Source organism: Bos taurus, chromosome 16 (genome assembly GCF_002263795.3).
Source record: "Bos taurus isolate L1 Dominette 01449 registration number 42190680 breed Hereford chromosome 16, ARS-UCD2.0, whole genome shotgun sequence".
Classification (NCBI taxonomy): Eukaryota; Metazoa; Chordata; class Mammalia; order Artiodactyla; family Bovidae; genus Bos; species Bos taurus.
Window position 1 is genome coordinate 56,586,858 of NC_037343.1, and position 21,701 is coordinate 56,608,558.

The 21,701-nt window shown below is 45.8% G+C and overlaps 1 protein-coding gene across 3 annotated transcripts in view; it reads right to left on the minus strand.

The window, feature by feature from the left end:
- Nucleotides 1-21,701, minus strand: part of TNR (tenascin R) — a 496,875-nt gene that overhangs the window by 50,138 nt on the left and 425,036 nt on the right. For all 3 annotated transcript variants that reach the window (XM_024976261.1, XM_024976262.1, NM_001205928.3), the window contains 5 exons: nucleotides 5,396-5,485; nucleotides 4,093-4,356; nucleotides 2,984-3,253; nucleotides 1,678-1,797; nucleotides 383-529 (listed from right to left, as the gene is read on the minus strand). In XM_024976261.1, coding sequence (XP_024832029.1) covers nucleotides 383-529; nucleotides 1,678-1,797; nucleotides 2,984-3,253; nucleotides 4,093-4,356; nucleotides 5,396-5,485 — 891 coding nt within the window. The remainder of the gene's footprint in view (nucleotides 1-382; nucleotides 530-1,677; nucleotides 1,798-2,983; nucleotides 3,254-4,092; nucleotides 4,357-5,395; nucleotides 5,486-21,701) is intronic.

The following is a 21,701-nucleotide window of genomic DNA, read 5'->3' on the forward strand; positions in this document are numbered from 1 at the left end:
TTGTTTTTTCTCTAAGGTAAAGTTTCCCTGTCAGAGTCTTTTAAAAAATTAGATGGGATGAATCACATGTCTGTTCTGGAATTCACTTCTGTCATGAGTCTTTGGAGGGTTACTTTTCATATTGGAAATGCCATGAAAATGTCTGACCTAAACCAGTAAGACTCTTAGAGGGTGACTCTCTAAACTCCTAGTGTTACAGAGGAGCTCTAAGGGAGGAACTTTGCAAACTGCTTCAAATTGTGAGTCCAAGGAACAACCTGGAGGGCAACCTCCCATCCCCAACCCAGAACCAGTGTCCTCTGAGTTAGCCAGGATAACTTCTGTTGGTCCCAGGTCCTCAGCTGGGGTCCCACCTTGTCCCCCCATGGGGAGGCGTGCCCACCTGTGTGCACAAGAGTGCAGATCCGCTCACTCTCCTCCCTGCCCCGCACACTGTTGAGGCTGATTTCATATTCCGTAGCTGGGTACAGCTTGGTGATGGTGAATTCTGTCACCGTGTTGGGCACCACTGAGCTGTCCAGTCGTCCCACTAAGGAAGAGCAGAAGCCACAGGTCAAGTTCCATGGATCTCACATCAATGCAGCTCATGATACAGGATCTCCCAATGGCACCTTGTCATGCAGCCTCGATAGATGAGCACAAGGGTCAGCACCCAGTTGGGAGAGAGGGGGCTGGGAATGTTGGACTTTGAAGATACCTTGCATGCTGATCCCACTCCCATACTGTATAGGATCCCAGGAACAAAGTGTTGGGGGGGGGACTATTTATTAGGTGGTTTTCTAACAAGCTGGTCTTCAAGTAGTATAGAAAGCATGGCTGCAGACCGGCCCATGCAGCCCAGAGATCCGGTAGTCTGGAAAATTATGCCCCCAGCTCACTGGAAGTAAGCGTACCCTCTACTTCCTTAATAATTCCACATGCAGCAGCAAGAGCTGGCAGGATGCAAGTGAGGTCTGGCCCTGTTTCTTCTGACTCATAACTTGGATGGAGCAGCAGTAACAGGACCACCATCACTGTAGTTTTCTCCATATGACTCTGTGGTATCTTCAGGCATCCCCCAGGGGTTTTAGTCTTGGACTTTAATTCTATCAGTCGTGTCCAACTCTTTGCAACTTCCCTGGTGGCTAAGACGGTAAAGCGTCTGCCTGCAATGTGGGAGACATGGGTTTGATCCCTGGGTCGGGAAGATCCCTGGAGAAGGAAATGGCAACCCACTCCAGTATCCTTGCCTGGAGAATCCCATGGACGGAGGAGCCTGGTAGGCTACATACAGTCCACGGGGGCTGCAAAGAGTAAGACACGATTGAGCTACTTCACTTTCACTTTAATTCTCTCAGAAAAGTGCATGTGACCTTGGCTCTTGGCAGATTCTTTTAGAGTTCTTTGTTTCTCACTACGCTGTCTGGATAGTGGTGACTGATTATCATGGTTCACTCTACCTGTAAAGGGCCTGCTTCCTGTGTGAATATAATCAAGCCTTTTGTGGGAGGAGCTGGTATGTTCTGGGTTCCTTGGCTACTCCTCATTACCCACTCTCATTCTGATGCAGCGTGCTACAGAGAGGAGGAAATTACAGGCAGGGGGGTGATATCCCCTGGGATATGCTAGTTCTGCCATAATAGTCTTCATCCAGTTCCAAATTCTATTCATCTTTGAGAAATCAAGTAACTTTATTACCTTGTGTTGGCCGATAGGATACTCGGTAGTAATCAAAAGATGCAACAGGAGGGCTCCAGGAGACCATAACTGAGTCCTTGGTCACATTGCTAATTGTGATGTCTTTGGGAGGATCAATTCCTACAAGGATCCAGGTGGTCGTGGGGAAAAGACAGAAAGCATAATATGAGAAACAATTTCCTATTTTTGGTTTTATGTGGACCAAGAGCTATTGGTGTTCCAGAGGCAATCAAGACCTTACACTTTATACTAAGGAAACCTTAAAACCATGATCAGGCTGAAGTTTCACTTGAAACCTCATAGATATGGCCAGAGCCATGCACCTAGAGAGTATTTTAACAACATGAAATCAAGCTGTCAAGGTCTATGCCTCTGTAGCGACTCTTACCTATCTGAAGGCCAACGGGAAAATATCCTTCAAGTTTGTTGTTTTGTTTTGAACTAGGAGTAATGGTCATTTTCTTTGGGGCAGCTTCTTTTGAACAAACCCAACTCTCTCTCTCTCTCTCTCTTTTTTGTATCAACCACCTTTGGTCAATTTGGAAAAATTGCTATTGACTGTACAGGGATTTCAGAGTACAAGTCCAGAACAAATCCACTTTCCTAAACTGTTTTTTTATTTATACTGTATGCTCTATTTTTTTTTTTTTTTTTAGTACTGGCAGGTTACAGGGCCAAAACCAGCTGAGTGTTTAATCCACTTCTTCATTTCTTGTAAGTATATAAGAAATCACCCAAACAGACGTCCTCACCCACATCACACTCATATTTGTGACTGTATGTAAGAAAGATGAGATGCAAGTGATTCAGTGCATCTCAGAGTAGCTGTGTTTTTCAGACAACATGCAGATCAACCTGATTCTCAGAGTACCAGGTCCCTATATGGTTGCATGCCAGTCTCATATGATTCTGGGGAAACATCATTCACAAATTGAACTGACTGGGCAGTCAAGAGATAGCTCTCCAGAAGAGGAACAGATGTCTCCTCACTGTAGAAGGGTCTCCTCTTGGACACTAGCTCTCTCCAGAGTTTTCTTCTAAGTTGATAGAAGGAGGACCTCTGGATCAATGCATTAAAGCCCTGGCCTCCTTAAGACATCAAGTCCATCTTATCTTCTAAGTGGAAGCTTCCTATCTTATACATTTTGTGCAGCCCTGGAAGAGGTGACTGTTTAAGAACAACTCATAGACCCTCTCTGGATAAACAAGGTGGTCCCCTACTCCTTGGGTGTTTCTCTTTGTAAATTTCATAAAGGTTACCATGGGAATCCCCATTATCACCTGCTGCCAAGTCCTCCAGCCCCACCTGTGGTGATGGAGCCCACGATGGGCTCAGAGCTCACTGTGCCATGGACTGCCACCAGATTCACAATGTACTCGGTGGCTGGCTGCAGGCCCATCAGGACAGCATGCCTCTTGGTGGCATCCAGGGAGACCTCCATCATTTCTTCCTCTTCATCCCGTGGGCTGTAGTTGAGAATGAGTCTGTCTGCCGGAGGGGATGGGTCACTCCAGGTGATGTTCACGCTGGAGGAGGTCACGTGAGAAAAGTGCAAATGGGAGATGGGGCGGAAGCCTGAAAACAGAGGAAATGAATGGTTCTGGAATCCACATAAAGTGGTGGGACCACTGGGGTAAAGGAGATATCTGACCAAAGAGGTCTGCTTTCCCTGCTAGTAAGGACTTACACCTGCACTTGTTAACCACCACGCTGCTATCTCATCCACTCTCCTTTCTCCAAGCCAGATACTGTAAAATGAATGCCCTCAGCAGCATAAAAACAGCATCACCTCGTGTGAATTATTCATAATACTGATGGAGGATTTAAAACTTATATCCTGGAAGGAATTGAACACGATCCCATGGATCCTCTGAATGCCCACTGACTTAGTGAAGGCAGAAAATGAACAGAATTAACTACTCTGACCAGCCTATAGGAAACCGGACATAATTTCAGGCATGCAGGTAGCCTTGTTCATCTCTCCCCTTCGCCTCCAGCCATTCTCTCTTAGGCTTCCCAGATGACTCAATGGTAAAGAGTCTGCCTGCCAATGCAGGAGACACACAGGAGATACAGGTTCAGTCCTTGGGTTGGAAAGATCCCCTGGGGTAGGAAATGGCAGCCAACTCCAATATTTTTGCCTGTAAAATTTCATGAACAGAGGAGCCTGTTGGGCTACAATTCATGGGTTTGTAAAGAGTCAGACACAACTGAGTGACTAAGCACACACATACACATTCTTTCTTGAGGTATTTATTAATTTATTCTCTGTCTCTTCTTTCTCTACCTTTCTCTAGAATTCTTCCTTTCTCTAGAGGCAACGGGGTCTTGGAAGAGTGGGTGGCCTAGATGATCTTCTCATCCTAAGATCCACTGATCCCTGAACCCAGCTGAGATTTCTGCTACCCGGGTACCTGTGAAGGCATCCACAGTGGACTCCAGGCTCTGCTGCCGGCCCCTCTCAGCTGTGATTGAAATGATGTACTCTGCCCCGGGCTCTAGATCTGTCAGTGTATACGAGGTCCTGTCCTTGGGCACAGTGACTTCAGAGGCGATCCCAGAGGACGGGGTAAAGGTAATTCGGTAGTGGTCAATGGGGCCGCTGGCCTTGGTCCAGATGAGGGAGATGGAGGTTTCCGAGGAGGCTGTCACCATGAGGTCTCGAGGACTGTCGAGTTCTGTGGATCAAAATAACCAGCCTATTTTATGTAAGTTCCACACGAGGCCACTATTTATTAGAATTAGGCCCCCAGTGGATTTCTAAGCTATCAGCAGGTCTGCTGACCATGAAGATTGGCTTGTCATTGTTGACACTAATCTCACACTTTGTTAAGCACCTTCCCTTTGAAAGATGTCTAGGGGCTTGGCATATAGATGAATAATCTGCAGGAAGGCATAAGTAACTCAAGACACTCACCTGTGGGACAAAGCTGGCTGCTGATTTTTAAGCTCTCCATTTTCTCCCAGCCATTCTCAGTAAGCCAACCAGGGCAAAACAGGTGTCACAAGCAAGTACAGATATGCTGCTCCTGGCAACCCTGACTACCTCTGTTCCTGCTGCCATTCTGACCGACCTGGCCACAGGTGTGTAGGCAATAAGATCTGAGGACTCCTGGGGACCCATGTCTTGAGGTTCTCTAGAGAGGTTGTCTATGCTCGACAACCTTGGGACAGGGATTGGTTCAGACCAGCCCAGCCCAGGCTGCTACCAGTTACTAAAGTGACTTTGGAATTTGCCTGGGATTTGAAACCAAAATTGTTGGATCCAGAATAGCAAGAATCTCAGTGGACTTCTCCTTTCTCCAAGCTCAAATGGATTGTTTCGAAGTCTAGACCTTCAGCCTGTGGCCTTTCTGAAGGTTCTGTCCTATGGGGTGAGAAGTATCACATTCTGCCTGCTGTGAGATGATTTAGAAGGAAATATGACTTGCTACAACACTGGCTTTTATGGGGTTTTACACCTCTGCTCTGCATAGCAGTGGGCAGCCCTTCAGACCATTGGGTGCCAAGTGTGCAGAGAGGGTGGGACTCCATCCTGCATGTCAGATGCCAGAGGGTAGGCACAGGGAATCAAAGAGCTACAGGTAGACGGTGTTCCTAGGCCAATAATCCTCACCCAGGGACCTGTTCGCTAGGGGGAATTGCCATCTGACCAGTCCTCGATGGCCCTCAGGTCAGAGTGTCCTGGTCTCTTTCCACACCAGTCTTCCTACTCACCAGTCCTGGCATTCATGGTGGCTGGTACGCTTTGCTGTGAGTTCATGATGGCAGATATTCCAATTCCATACTCAGTGCCAGGCACCAGATCTGTTGGTAGATGCAGAAACAAATGTTATCCCACGTATGTCAGGGATGGGGAAGGCTGAATTGGGATGGGGTGGAGCAAATGACCTTAAGATCCTGTTCAGATCTCGTGTTTAATTCCCTCCTAATTTTATCCATTTGCATTGCATGTGCGCACAGTCATGTCTGACTCCTTGTGACCCCATGGACTTAGCTTGCCAGGATCCTCTGTCCATACAATTTTCTGGGCAAGGATACTGGAGTGGGTTACCATTTCCTCATTTTACCTATTAGGAAATCCTAATTTCACCACATAGGAAATCCACACCAAGTCAAGAGGATGAACTGGTCAGTGTAGAGCTTCCTTTTTGCTGCCGGTCTCCTTGGGAGGGCAGTGGTGCTATCCTGGTCAGTGACATTCAGAACTGTGCTCTGCTGTGGAAGTCTTCTTGAGGCACTTAGAGTCTCAGGTTGGCTACAACTGGTGAGATTTCTTGCTTACACTGCATTGGGGAAGTGTGTAATTGAGGACCGTATGGACATAAGCCTGTAAAGCATTTGTTGAACGTTGTGGATGAAGAACAAGCTGCACCTATTATAGACAGGGACTGAGGCCGTATGGATGCCATATGTCTGCATCCTTTCTGGGGAGCAACTGTAGATGCACTGTCTCACTGAGCTCAAGGCTGTAGGGTCTTTAATGTAAGGGGATGTAGTGCCCTGTAGTAGCTACCAAGGGCACTTCAATGTGAGGATGACTTCTGGGGGACCCTAGGGAGCTGGAGAAAATGGAAAAAAACTTCCCAACTATCAAGGGAAATTCTTTAGGGTTCAATACAAAGGATCACTGGGGATCTCCTAGAATATCTAGAATTATCTGGGGTGTCTCCCTATCCTCTTACCCACATTCATTTTCAGTTCAACCAGTTTGACAGATATATTACTTTCCTATTTATGTTGCAGCAAATTACCACAGTTTAGTGGTTCAAAACAATACATCTATTATTTTACAGTTCAGGAGTTTGGCAGGGCAGTATTCTTTCTGGAGACTCTAGGAAAGAATTTATTTCTTTACCATTTCTAGCTTCTACAGGTCGCCGGCATCCCTTGGCTTGTGGTCTCATAATCCATCTTGAAAGTCAGAGGTATAACATTTTTTCAAATCTGTTTTTTTCTCTGAGCTCTTCTTCCATGATTCCATCTTCTACTCTGATCTCTCTGAATCCTTTTAAAAAGGATCCTTGAGATTACACTGGTCTTGATTAGCATGGGATAGTCTTCCCATCTTAAGATTCTTAACCTAATTACATCTATAACTTCCTTTTGTCAGTGTAAGACGACATAGTCACACATTCCAGGGATTACAATGCAGACATCTTTGGGGGCCTTTATTCTAGCACCAAACTAGCATCAAACTCACCCTCATTAATTAAGACTGAAATTGTAAAAAAAATACAACAAGATCAAATCATCATCTGTGGGTCCCTTGTTGTCAGTCTGAATCCTTTTGGGTATCTCTTTGTGTAGGCTCAACTAGAACCAAGATTGATGATCATGCTGTTCTGCATTTATATAATAACACTTGTTCTTTTCAAACTACCTGTTTTTTGAAAAAAAAATTTTTTTATAGGAATACAGTTGCTTTACAGTGTTGTATTAGTTTTTGTGTACAGCAAAGTGAATCAGCTATACATGTACATATATTCCATCTTTTTTGGATTTCCTTCCCATTTAGGTTCCTCAGTGCTCTGGTGATCTGACTGTGTTTTGACCTTTACCACAACCTCATGAGGAATGTGAGATGGGGAGTCTTTTCCCCATCTGCATTAGTTCCCCTCATGACCTAGTCATCTCCCAAAGGCTCCATCTCCTAATATCATCACGCTGGAATGAAGATTACAATAGATGAATTCTGGGGGGACACAAACATTTTGGGCTTCCCTGGTGGCTCAGTCAGTAAAGAATCTGCCTGCAATGTGGGAGACCTGGGTGGCTGCCACGACAAAGGATCACAAACTTGGTGGCTTAAAACAACAGAAATGTATTCTCTCCCAGTTCTGGTGTCTAGAGGGCCAAAATCAAGGTGTGGGTAGACCCATGCTCCTTCCAAAGGCTTTAAACAGGGAGTATTCTTGGCTCTTCCTAACTTCCAGTAGCTGCTGGGAATGCTTAGTAGCTGCTGGGAATGCTTGGTGGTATGCCTTGGCTTCCAGCTGCAGCACTCCAGTCTCCATCTCTGTTGGCCCATGGTGTCTTCGTCTGCTTAGGCTGCAATGGGCTGGTGACTCAAACAACAAACATGTGTTTCTCACAGTTATGGAGGCTAAGAAGTTCAAGATCAAGGCACCAGCAGATTTGATGTCTGGTGAGCTCCTGCTTCCTGGTTCATAGACCATCTTCTCACTGTGTTCTCATACAGCAAAAAACCAAGAAAACTCTCTGAGGTCTCTTTTACGAGATCACTAGTCCCATTCGTGAGGACTCTACCCTCATGACCTAGTCATCTCTCAAAGGCTCCTTCTTCTAATACCATCACACTGGAATGTGGCAGGGACACAAACATTTCAGACTTCCCTGGTGGCTCAGGTGGTAAAGAATCTGTCTGTAATGTGGGAGACCTGGGGTCAGTCCCTGGGTCGGGAAGATCCTCTGGAGGAGGCCATGGCAACCCACTTCAGTCTTCTTGCCTGGAGAATCCCATGGTCAGAGGAGCCTGGCGGGCTACAGTCCAAAGGGTCACAAAAGAGTCGGACATGACTGAGCGACTAAGCGCACACACAAGCCAAAGAGTAAGTCTGCAACCAGCTGGAGATGACCCTTGGCTTCTGGCCTCAGGGGTCAGGGCTTTTAGGACTGAATGCCTTACTCTTCCCTTCAGTTCCTCCCCTCCCCAGAGCAGTTGTGATCTCCCAGGAGCCTTGAAGGAAGAGGGACGATTTTGACAGGAAATGCATCAAGCAACCCTTCCTTAACAAGGGCTTGGTTTCAGGAAGGTGAATGATGTGTGGGAGCCAGAGGGTTCTGCACTGCCTCCTCAGTGTCATTTTAGTACAGCCTGTGCAGTGAGCCCCTCCATGCCCAGGTAAGGCAGAACCTACCAGGCCTTACTGACCAGGCTCTCAGGTCAGAAAGTGTTAGAATCAGCCCCTTTCTTCCTCTTCTCAAACCCGCTCCAGTCAGTTCCTTACCTTTAGTTCTTTCTTTCTCTAAAGTGTCAACATTGGGACTTCCTTAGTGGTCCATTGGTTAAGAATTGCCTTCCAATGCAGGAGATGTGGGTTCGATCCCTGGTTGGGGAACTAAGATTCCACATGTCAATGGGGAACTAAGCCTGTGAGTCACAGCTACTGAGCCCACACACTCCAGAGCCTGCGCACTGCCGACAGAAGATCCCACGTGAAGCAGCAGAGATCCTGCATGCTACAACTGAGACCTGGCTCAGTCAAACATAAAAAATGAACAAATACTAAAAAAAATAAAGTGTCAACAGTGGTGGAGGTGAACTTTGAGGTCTGCTGGACATTAATATTTAGGTTCTGCCACTTTCTATTAGGTTGGTTCAAATGTAATTGTGGGGGTTTTGGACTGTAAATTTTAAATCACTGTAACTCATTTCAAACACATCTTGATTAATCAAAATAGGAACCATTACAATTAACACAGTTTTGCCAATGAAAATAAGCTTGCTTATTCCTATAGTGTAAAAATCCATGCTTCGGGATTTAACAAACTCTTGGAAAGCATTTTCTGTCTCCTGGTGGTTGTGGAAGTGTTTTCCCTGAAAAAAGTTGTCCACATGCTTGAAGAAGTGGTAGATGGTTGGCAAGTAGTGACATGAATATGGTGGATGAGGCAAAACTTTGTAGCCCAATTTGTCCAACTTTTGAAGCGTTGGTTGTGTGGCCTGCGGTTGGGCATTGTTGTGGAGAAGAACTGGGCACTTTCTGTTGACCAGTGCCAGCTGCAGGCATTGTAGTTTTTGGTGCATCTCATTGATTTGCTGAGCATACTTCTCAGATGTAATGGTTTCCCTGGGATTCAGAATTGAATCCCACTGTAGTGGATCAGACGGGCAGTAGACTACCAAACAGTGGCCATGACCTTTCATTGGTGCTTTCAAGTTTTGCTCTGGGAAGTGCTTTAGAACTGCTTAGTCCAACCACTGAGCTGGTCATTGTCAGTTGTCATATAAAATCCACTTTTCATCACACATCACAATCCGATCAAGTAATGGTTTCTTGTTGCACAGAATAAGAGAAGATGACACTTCCAAATGACATTTTTTTTTTAACTTTTGGTCAGCTCACAAGGCATCCACTTATTGAACTTTTTCACCTTTTCAGTTTGTTTCAAATGTTGAACGACCATAAAATGGTCGATGTTGAGTTCTCCAGCAACTTCTCACATAGTTGTAAGAGGGTCAGCTTTGATGATTGCTCTCAATTGCTGTCAACTTCTGATGGCCAGCCACTATGCTCCTCATCTTCAAGGCTCTCATCTTTTTTGCAAAACTTCTTGAACCACCACTGCACTGTACGTTCATTAGCAGTTCCTGAGCCAAATGGGTTGTTGATTTGGAAGTTATCTCTGTTGCTTTACAACCCGTTTTGAACTCAAATAAGAAAATCACTCAAATTTGATTTTTGTCTAATATCACTTCCATAGTCTAAAATACATATAAAATACACAGCAAGTAATGTCATTAGCAAAAAACCTAAAGTGAGAAATACGCATTAAAATGATGTATAACATAACCACATTTATTTAAGAATGTATTCCAGTATTGAATGGCAAAGTCCAACAGTGCAAAACCTCAATACTTTTGCGCCGACCAAACATACGTGTGTAACTCTGATTCCTTCATATCTTTGAGCTTTATTCTCTGTAAAATGGTAAGAGTAATAGTGTCTATCTCAGAGGGTCCTGGAGATTAAATGAGCCAATGTAGAGAAAGCACAGTACCTGGTGCATCGTAAGAGTAGCCCATAGCATTATTACCTGGCTCAGAGAACTATTCCAGAATTTGGAGTCATTTTTTGGTGTGCCCCAGACAGATACAGGTTGGTCCTTGGCACACCTGTTGTCAGTTTGCTGAAGCTTAGCCCACTGATGAAACCAGGGATTTAGGGAGTCCAGGTGTCAGCAAGGAGCTGGCCCCTGGCTGGGCTGGTACCTGTCACTGGATTGAGTTGGGCTATTGCAACACCCCCAGATCTGTTCAAAGCACATATTTATCTCCACCAGTATGTTCGCAAGTCCCAGGTACATACTTGGCTGGAGAAATTAGATTACCTTTGGGACATAAACTACTCTCAGACAACTGATTGAGACCTTCAATTGCCTATAATGAAGTAGAAATTTTCCGACGTAGATGAAGGGTGACAGATTGAGGAAGGAAGACAGAAATTATATGTTGCCAAACGGATCCAACATGTACCGTTTTCATCTGAGTTTCTTATTTATGAAGCTTAAATGAAATGTTCAATAATTTACAACGGAATCATCTTCTCCCAGAAAAGTGTAGAGTAGAATTTAAAGTGCTCTTTTTCCAAGCTTTCTGTCTAGGGGATGGGGAAATGGGACTCGCTTATAGGTTCCTGCCTGCTGCTTTTCTTTGATTTTCAGCAGCTTTCTTCCTGTGCTGCAAGTGAATTGTTGCTCTTTGCCAGCAGGTAAAATACACTTTCTGCTGGAAAAGGAAATGCATACCCAAGGCATAGCAGGTACACTTATATATCAGCACTTGGAAGACTCCTAGGGATTTCTCACTTTTTAAAGACCCCATTGCTGTCTATCAATGCTCCCTTTATCTTTCTGTCCAACTCCTGCAAGTAGTAGCATATGAATGGCTCTGCTCTCTTTTTAACACTAGCTCAGAAAATTCATCCCATGGGAAACCACCACTCTTCCATCTCTTATAGAACTTCATTGGTTCAACTCAGGGGATGACACTTCCCTCAACTCTTTCCCTGCATATCCATTCTTCTTTGAACACTCAAAGCACACAGTTCATGCACTCAGCAAACATGACTGATGGTCTCCTTTGTGCTGGGCACAGGGTTGTGTACTTGATACAAGGGTGAGCTGAATGGAATCACCCTTGTCCTTAAAGAGATACAAAGAAATCTGTACTGAAAAGGATATTCATTACTTATTGAGCACCCATATATACCTTGAATATATCACTGGAAGGACTGATGCCGAACCTGAAGCTCCAATACTTTGGTCACCTGATGCAAAGAGCTGACTCATTGGAAAAGACCCTGATGCTGGGAAAGGTTGAAGGAGAGAAGAAGGGGAGGACAGAGGATGAAATGGTTGGATGGCATCATGGACTCAACAGAGTTTAACTCAATGAGTTTAAGCAAACTCCAGGAGATAGTAAAGGACAGAGAAGCCTGGTGCACTGCAGTCCATGGGGTCTCAAAGAGTTGGATATGACTTAGTGACTGAATAACAAGAATATACCAAGTACTGAGCTGCAGGCACTGGGTAATCTACAAGAATAATAAAAAAGAAAGAGAGGGAATAAAGGAGGGATAAAAATCAAGAGAACTTTGAGTGCCTGGTAGCCAAGAGGTCCATTATTGATTGACTAGTTTCTTAGAGATTCATACACGATATCTTATTTTCCACTCTGCTGGGAGGGCATTACTTATGGGTAAACAGAGGACTGGAGAAGTCCATTTCTCAAACCAAGGTCACAATGGTAATACGCAATGAAACAGGGTTTGGAATCCAGGTTCATTGTTCTTTCTGATACATCACTGCATGGTCCCTAAGAGTCTTACAGGCTGGGAGAGGAAAATGGAGTAAGCAAATTGGAATTTGAAGGTGATTTGGTACCACTCCATGGGAAGCTAACTAAGAAAACAATTTCAGAGTGGGGATGAAATCAGCATGGGCTGGGCTGGAGTAGCCAGAGAAGACTTTTCTAGAGAAGGGACTTGAATTGAATCTTGAAAGCTAGCCAAGATTAGGAAAGGTTGAGGGGTGGAGATATGGAATTCTCCAGTGGGCAGGATGGGACATGGTGAACAGGAAGAGATTAATTAGAGCCAGAGAGCAACTAGCTCTAATTGTGAGCTCAATGAGCCCAACTAGCTCAATGAGCAGATTCTCACCTGCACTGCAAGGACCGTGGGTGGGTGATAAAGGCAGGATGACTCACTTCCCTCTGTCTAGGAGGCCTGTTCTTCATGCTTCCTGCTGCTGGCAGGAAAGTAGTGGGAGAAGGAGGCCCAAGAAACTGAGATTGCTGTGTCTTGCCAGCAAAAGCATGAATAAGACTCCTGGGGTCTGCAGGCTTGGTTAGGTTCACATGGGCATTCAGAAATATGGAACCTTTCCATCTCTAAATCCCTGGGTTCATCTCCAGAATATCTGTGAAGTTCAAGCCTACCAAACTGGGGTTGGGGATTTAGTTCGCTGAAGCATCACTACAAACAAAGCTAATGGAGGTGATGGAATTCCAGTTGAGCTATTTCAAATCCTAAAAGATGATGCTGTGAAAGTGCTGCACTCATTATGCCAGCAAATTTGGAAAACTCAGCAGTGGCCACAGGAAAAGGTCAATTTTCATTCCAATCTTAAAGAAAGGCAATGCCAAAGAATGCTCAAACTACCACACAATTGCACTTATCTCACACGCTAGCAAAGTAATGCTCAAAATTCTCCAAGCCAGGCTTCAACAGTACGTGAACTGTGAACTTCCAGATGTTTAAATTGGATTTAGAAAAGGCAGAGGAACCAGAGATCAAATTGACAACATCAGTTAGATCATCAAAAAAGCAAGAGAATACCAGAAAAACATCTATTTCTGCTTTAGTGACTATGCCAAAGCCTTTGACTGTGTGGGTCACAACAAACTATGGAAAATTCTTAAAGAGATGGGAATACTAGACCACCTGACCTGCCTCCTGAGAAATCTGTATGTAGGTCAAGGAGCAACAGTTAGAACTGGACATGGTACAACAGACTGGTTCCAAATCGGGAAAGGAGTACGTCAAGGCTGTATATTGTCACTCTGCTTATTTAATTTATATGCAGAGTACATCATGAGATATGCTGGGCTGGATGAAGCACAAGCTGGAATCAAGATTGCCAGGAGAAATATCAATAACCTCAGATATGCAGATGACACCACCCTTATGGCAGAAAGTGAAGAAGAACTAAAGAGCCTCTTGATGAAAGAGGAGAGTGAAAAAGTTGGCTTAAAGCTCAACATTCAGAAAACTAAGATCATGGCATCTGGTCCCATCACTTCATGGCAAATAGATGGGGAAACAATGGAAACAGTGAGAGACTATTTTTTTGGGCTCCAAAGTCACTGCAGATGGTGACTGCAACCATGAAATTAAAAGATGCTTGCTTCTTGGAGGAAAAGCTATCATCAACCTAGACAGCATATTAAAAAGCAGAGACATTACTTTGCCAACAAACGTCTGTCTAGTCAAAGCTATGGTTTTTCCAGTAGTCATGTATGGATGTGAGAGTTGGACTATAAAGAAAGCTGAGTGCCTAAGAATTGATGCTTCTGAACTGTGGTGTTGGAGAAGACTCTTGAGAGCCTTTGCACTGCAAGGAGATCCAACCAGTCCATCCTAAAGGAAATCAGTCCTGAATATTCATTGGAAGGACTGATGCTGAAGTTGAAACTGCAATACTTTGGCCGCCTGATGTGAAGAACTGACTCATTTGAAAAGACCCGGATGCTGGGAAAGATTGGGGGCAGGAGGAGAAGGGGACGACAAAGGATGAGATGGTTGGATGGCATCACCGACTCTATGGACAGACATGAGTCTGAGTAAGCTCTGGGAGTTGGTGATGGACAGGGTAGCCTGGTGTGCTGCAGTCCATGAGGTCGCAAAGAGTCTGACATGACTGAGGGACTGAACTGAACTGAGTGCATTAAAAGATGTCTGCCTTTGGACTTCCCTGGTGGTCCAGTGGTTAGGAATCCGCCTGCCAATACAGGGGATGCGGGTTTGATCCCTGACCCGGGAAGATCCAACATGCCCCGGGTACCACAACTACTGAAATAGCACCACTAAGCCCGTGTGCCACAACTACTGAAGCCCACGCACCTAGAGCAGGTGCTCCCACCAAGAGAAGCCACCACAGTGGGAAGCCTGCGTGCTGCAGCTCGAGAGTAGCCCCCTCACTGCAACGAGAGAAAGCCTGCACACAGCAACAAAGACCCAGTGCAGTAAAAAGTAAATAAATGTTAAAAATCAAAACCTTTAAAGGAAAAGAAAGACATCTGCCTTTAAAGGGAGGGGCAAACCAGGGACCCTCCCCAGGGAGTTCGCAGTTACTCTCTTAGTTTTCCTAACAACCATGCTGCTATGTTGTTATTGTTAGTTTTCTTGTTAGTCTCCTTACTATACTCTTAGGTCTTTGTGTCAAGCGACTTGATTTTTTTTTTAATATTTTAATTCAGTATGTAGTATAGTGAAAAAAGGTATAATGCGTAGAAGCAGCATGGGAGGGGCAACAGTGATGCTGGGAAGACTTCTATGAGAGAATATCTGAGCTGAGTTTGAATGATCAGGTGATATTTGGTTGGGGAAAGGGCATTGCAGGCTGAGGGAATAACACAGGCAAATGTGTATCTGGTAAAAGAATTCATGAAAACCAAGGACCCAATATAGGGCTTCTCACAGGGAAATCTCCAGCAGGGGATTTCATAGATGGTTTCACGGATGGGGGGATATTTGGAGACAGAGGATCTTCTGGGAACCCCTGAAATCATGCCAGGTAGGCAACAATCTACTTTTTGCTGTTCTGGGCCTAACCTCTCAGGCTTCCCCCTTCTGATCTTGTTGAGGGGAATGGTAGATGCTTCTCCAGGGTTCCCTGAATGAGAAAGGCTTTGGAGGACACCTCCCTGATTTGAGGGTGTGGATGATGTTCAAGCATCAAGAGAAGACTCCATGCTGACTTAAGGAAGGGACTGGTCCTACAAACTTATGTTTGAAACAGAAAATCATCACCAAGGACTGTTCTCATATACAGCTTTTTTGTTGCCAGTGGGATTAATGAGGAACATGGGTCATCACCCTCTGTCCTACAAGAACATCCCACCTGTGGGTCTTTGCTGTAAACAAGCATTCCCTGCTGAAGAAGTCAAAGCAGAAACAGAAAAATTCCCACCTGGCTTGACTCCTGGTCCCCTCGTATCAGCCCCTTAGTGCAAATAGGGAGCAGAGGCCCGGAGGCGCCAGCTGTGAGGACCGCGTGGAAGCCTCCGCTCTTTCTGTCCTTTCTTCTGTTTGGGTCTCTGCAGCCCCTGGGAGTTGGAGCCATGCTCAGAGGGTGCCTTACCAAAGTGACCACTTGGGGTCACTGTGACTTCGCCCAAAGTAGGTTGAGCACCATCTGGCCCCGGCCCCAGGCCCATTGCCCAGCTCCTCCTCCCCAGAAGAGCCTGCAGGGTGTTGAAGGTCTGGCGCTGGGTCTGGGGCCTGTGCCCTGGCATGTCAGGGAGTGCAGACAGGATGAAGTGAACATCAAGTGCCTCCATCGGCACTGATTTGCCAGCTGGACTCCTTTAAGGGGGTCTTGGGTTTCTCCGTGGAAAGTCCTCCTGTGGACAAGCACCTCTAGGAGCCCTTCTTCTCACCACGAGACCTCCACTGGGGCCCCAAGGAAACAAAGTGGGCTCTGGTCGAGGCCTCGCTTTTCTTTCCCCAGCCACCAGAAGCCTGGAGGGCGGCAACTCGTAGGGCTGACTGGGGCATGCTTGTAGACATCAGCCCTGTACTGGTGTGTTTGTATGTGTGTGAGTGTGTGAGGATGTCGTGTGTGGCTGGCTGCAGGTCTTTGTTTTCTTGCGGTCTGGTGTTACACCATGAGGTCTGTAGGAATCTCTAAGCCCCTGGATTTCCTAACCCTGTGGATGATTTTTCTGATTAGCAGCTTGTGGACTGGAGATCCAGGTGGTTGCCATGCAGAGGCAGCTGGTGAGGAGGTGCCATCAAGAGGTGTTCAGGGGCTGCCCCATGGAGACGAGGTGACAGCCAGGTCCCCAGAGCTGGGTTACAGCCTAGGGCTCACTTGGCCCTACGGGCCAGCTCCTTTCGCCCTTCTCCTGACCACAGGGGTCCTCAAATGTGGGCTCCTGTTCCTGAGGGCGACCAGGCAAGACTCTTCATGGCTGAAGACACCCCCTTCCCCTGTCCACAGAACACTGCAGCCACAGGCTCTTCAGAGCGCAGGGTATAGAGTCCCCTCAGACACAGGCCAGAGCAGTGTTTATAATCTGCATATAATCTGCATCGATCTCAGGCAGGGTTTTATTGTTGTTGTTTTGTTTTTTTAAACAAAGTCCATTCAAACAATGAGGATCTCCTTCCTTCCCCACCCCCACTTCCTCACTTCCTCCCACTCTCCCTCCACTAGGAGTTTTCTGTATGGTTTATGGTTTGTCACTGCTTTACAGAAAACAGTGGTGGTGCCAGTCCCTGGTACCTGCTGCCAGATCTAACCTAGAGGGAAGTCAGTGAGTGGTGAGCCTATATAACACTCAGGGACCCCTTTGGGACTCCAGGTATGGAACACAGGCCAAGCAGACGTGGCCCAGGCTGAGTGCGTGAGTGCTAAGTAGCCTCAGGTGTGTTTGACTCTTTGCGACCCCTTGGACTGTAGCCTGCCAGGCTCCTCTGTCCATGGGATTCTCTAGGCAAGAATACTAGAGTGGGTTGCCATGCCCTCCTCCAGGGGGTCTTCCCAACCCAGGGATCGAACCCCCATTTCTTATGTCTCCTGCACTGGCAGGCGGGTTCTTTATCACTAGTGCCACCTGGGAAGCCCCCAGGCTGAGAGGCTGAGCCTACAAAAAAAGACTTATCATTAAAGATATAGAAGCTACCAGAGCAGAGAGAAAAATCATTGTAGTCATGGAGTCTGTCGCTGAGAAACAAATCCATACTCCTGGGCATCGCCTGTAGAGACCAATGGAGAAGAAAGTTTTGGTATTCTGTGCCCCAGCCTGGCCTCTGCATTGCAAAGTGGGGGTGGGGGGAGGCGGTTATATGATGGGGGAGGTGGGGTGGGGTGGGGAGGTGCTGTGAGGTCTCTGTGTGACTTTGAGCCCTGGGGTCAGGAAGGGCCTGTGTTCCACAGTAAAGGGGTACGAGGTGGCTGCAGAGACCAGGGCTTCTGCAAAGAATATCCAGTACAGGTGCCATAGAACTTGAGGGACTTGGAGTCACCTAACTCTGAGAATAAAGGGCGTGTGAACTTGTGCCTGGCAGAGGCCAGGTTGCAAGGGACCCAGGCTGAGCTTTGTAGGGATTAAAAACTATAAAAGGTTAAATTACTACTGAATGTTTGTTATGTGCCAGTGCTCAGATACATAAATAAATATGATTTCATTGAATCCTCAAAACAACCTGTGAGGTAGACCTGATGTCCTTCGGGCCAGGAAGCAGAAACACAGAAATTGAAGCAATTTGCCAAAGACACACATCAATGAAGTTGGTCTCAAGCCTAAGTGGGCGATTTCAAAAGCCATGCTCTAGGTATTCCTTTTTATGGCTGAGTAATAGTCCATTGTTATATGCACCACATATTCTTTATCCATTCCTTTACATAAAGCTGGTTCACTTTGCTATACAGTAGAAAGTAACACAACATTATAAAGCAACTATACTCCAATAAAAATTAATAAAACATAAAAAGGCAGTGATGAAAATTTGGTAATCTAAAAAAAAAAAGAAGAAGCCATGCTCAAACTTGGTGCTTCTTGCCCATTAATGTGCACACAGATCCCCAAGGAGCTTTTAAAATGCAGACTCTGATTCTATAGATCTAGGTGGAGAGGATTCTGCCCATTGCCACAGGTCCCCCCACACACCCCACTTTGAGAAGCTGGGAATCTGCTCTGTGCCGTACTTATACAGGGTGTCAATTCAAACCATCTCTTAGCTCATAGACCTCCTCCTCTGTGTCCTTATTCATCATCATCATTGTCATCATCTGAGTATTGAGTACTTTGCTATGTTAGAAGAATGGCCTTAAATTCATTAAGTTCATGATCTCACTAAAGCCCCATCAAATGCTATGAGGCAGGTGGCAACATTCCCCTTTTACATATGATGAAACAGAAGCTTAGAAAGGTCATATCAATGGCTCCAAACCACACAGGATGTAGTTGAGCCTAGATGTAGAGTCTTAGGACTTCCCTGGTGGCTTAGATGGGAAAGAATTTGCCTGTAATGTAGGAGACCTGGGTTCAATCCCTGGGTTGGGAAGATCCACTGGAGAAGGGAATGGCTACCCACTCCAATATTCTTGGCTGGAGAATCCCATGGACAGAGGAGCCTGGTGGGCTACAGTCCATGGGTTGCGAAGAGTTGGATATGACTGTGCAACTAACACACACACAGAGTTTAGAGTCTTGGCTCTTAACGTGTCCCATGGGACTGAGCATTCAAATAAAATGGGGCAGGAGAGATGGTACCTTCTGTTATGGTTGCAGTTGTTTTTGACTAAGGGATAGGGAGGGTGGGGATAGGCAGAGCTGAAGTTTCTAGTCCTTCCTGCGCTTTCTGGCCAGGAAGGAATTGCTTCAGATGAGCCTGGAATTGTCCTTCCCACCGTGCCCAGAGTCCTGTTTTATATATACAAGCAAATAACTTGCTGGGAACCCAAAACAAACAAATTGAACAAGAACAACAACAAAAAAATCCCAAAACAAGTCTTGGGAGCTGAAAAACTCTCCTTTTTAGCATCCAGGTAGGACAGTGAGGGAGAAAACACAACTATTAAGAGCTGGGATCAAACTTCTCCCTCTTTTTGCCTTGCCTCCAGCAGGGTCCTTCCTTCTCTTTCCCTAGACACCACAGTAAGAGCGCCAGTGATCCTTGTAATCGGCATCTCAGCAAGTACAGACATACTTGATTTCCTTACATGCCTATAATCCCTTTTTAAATCACATAAGGCTATTTGCCTTTATAAATCTTCCCAGCAGTGAGCTCCCTGGGATAATTATATGTAATATATATGTATAGTTTTATTTCATAAGCCCAACTCAAATAAAAAAACCAATATCTCTGAGTTCACTCCTCGATAATAATCTTCCCATTCCTTGGAAGTCTGCAACATTTAAAATTTGACCCTTCCTTTGCTGTCGCTTCTTTAGTAAGAGCAGCTGTGAAATGGATGGGAGCTTTTGACTAGGCTTCACAACTGCCTTTCATGGCTCCCTTGGTAGTTTTGGGGACACGGGCAAGTTTCCAAACTCTCTGAGCCTCAGTTTCCTTATCTGTAAAATGGGGATGATGACTGGGGCGGCTGTAATGCGATGGCTGATGGCACCTTAGTTGACTGATATGGCAGGCAATATTTTCGTTCTCATGTCCCTCGTGAGTCTTGTTGTTGTGAAGATGAAATAAGCTAAAACTATGTGAAGCTCCCTGGGATAACAGATGACCAATGAATGTAGAATCTTCTTTTTTTCCACTAATGGGAAATAATAACTAGGATGTGAGTGAATTCTTCTCTATATCCCATGATTTTATAGCGTATCCTCCATCCGAACATCAAGCCATCATCTTTGTAAAGCTGGTAATTGCCAAAGCAGCCTGCGGCTCTGGGCAGGGATACGCTGTGCCTAGAACCAGTTCCCTCTTGTATCATTGCAGGTTTTTTTGTTTAGCTTAATTTTTGTGAATGTCTCCAGCTCTCTGGAAAGGCCCTATGCCAGCTGGTCTGTTCCTGCTATGTTTAATTCACCCCCATTAACCTGCTTGGTCAGCATATCTTTCCATCTCTTTTCTGTGTTTTCAGGAGTACGTCTGTCTGGAAAAAGCATTTATTATATTTACTTTAACTAGCCTCATTTGGCAAGGCAGTCTGGGATTTCAGTTCAGGAGGAAAACAGCTTTGATTATCCTGCCCTTGTTTACTCTACGCAGTCTTTGCTGTGGATCCCTGGTCTATCGAGATGACAAATGCTTTTGCGAGAAGCCAAGACACAGGATAAACAAAGTCTCTGTCAGCACACCACCGGCCTCTGGTCCATAGCTGTTTTGTACAGTCTCCATCTAAAAACTGTACCCCCATTTCCAGCCATCTACCTTTCAGCAAAGCCTAGAGGTAGGTTTTCCTGGATGGGTGTGTCTAAGGCCCAGGAAGAGCACTAGCTGGGCTCCACATCCACATGGGGACACAGAATGCTCCCCAGACAAGCACCATGGTGACCTGGAGCATCGTGTTAGTTCACTCCACCATTATCTCTCCCTGACTCCAAACAGCCTCCTGACCACTGTCTGCCTCTGACCTTGCCCGCCTCCTGTCTGATCTCCACTGTAGCTGTACAGATCTGCACTGCATCATCTATTTAAGACCTTTCAACAACTCCTCACTCACACGCTTTACAGGGTGCAGAAGGCATGACCAGGCTCTTAATTTATCAGCTTATCACTGGCTTCTTGTAGCTTGTGTGCAGTTGTTCTCATTCATTCATGCATGCATTTATCCATTCATTCACCACTTATCCAGGACCTAGGAAGTGCTAGATGTTGTGCTAGATGCTGGGGAATCATGGTGATCAAAACCAGACATGAGCCCCCTTTCACAGAGCTTCAGTCTAAGCTGGAGATCAACAACCCAATAATCATACCCACAAGCGCACAAGGATAACTTGAGAAGTGCTGTGAGGTGAGGGGTCATCAGCAAGATGACATTGCCAGGCAGGATGACCTGACCTCACCTAGGAACCAGCCAGGGTTCCAGAGAAGTGACAGGTGAACTGAGAGCTGGAAGGGAAGCTGCCATCATGAGGTGAAGCGAGTTGTGGGGGGAGAGAGCCTGATAAGCAGAGGGAATGGCATGTGCCAAGCCCTGGGGCAGGAGAGTGTTTGAGGAACTAAAAAAAGTAGGCCTGTGGGCCTGGAACACTGGGAGCACCAGGAGATACGGGAGATGGAAAAGACTGGAGAAGATGGTAGGGAAACCAAGGCCATGGGAGGGTTTGGAGTTTATCACAAAAGCAATTGAAGTCCTTGAAATGGATGCACAATAGGATGGCATAGTTAGAAATGTTCTTTGAAAAGATCACCGATGGAGTGAAGAGGACAGTGGAGGGGCCAGGAGAGAATGGGGGGTTATTGCAGTGGTGGAGACAAGAAGTGATAGTAGCTTACACCAGGGGATGGCAGTGCGATGGAGAACAGTAGATACATGCCATAGGTACTTGGTGGATTATATCAGAGGGATTTGGCAACGGTTGGAT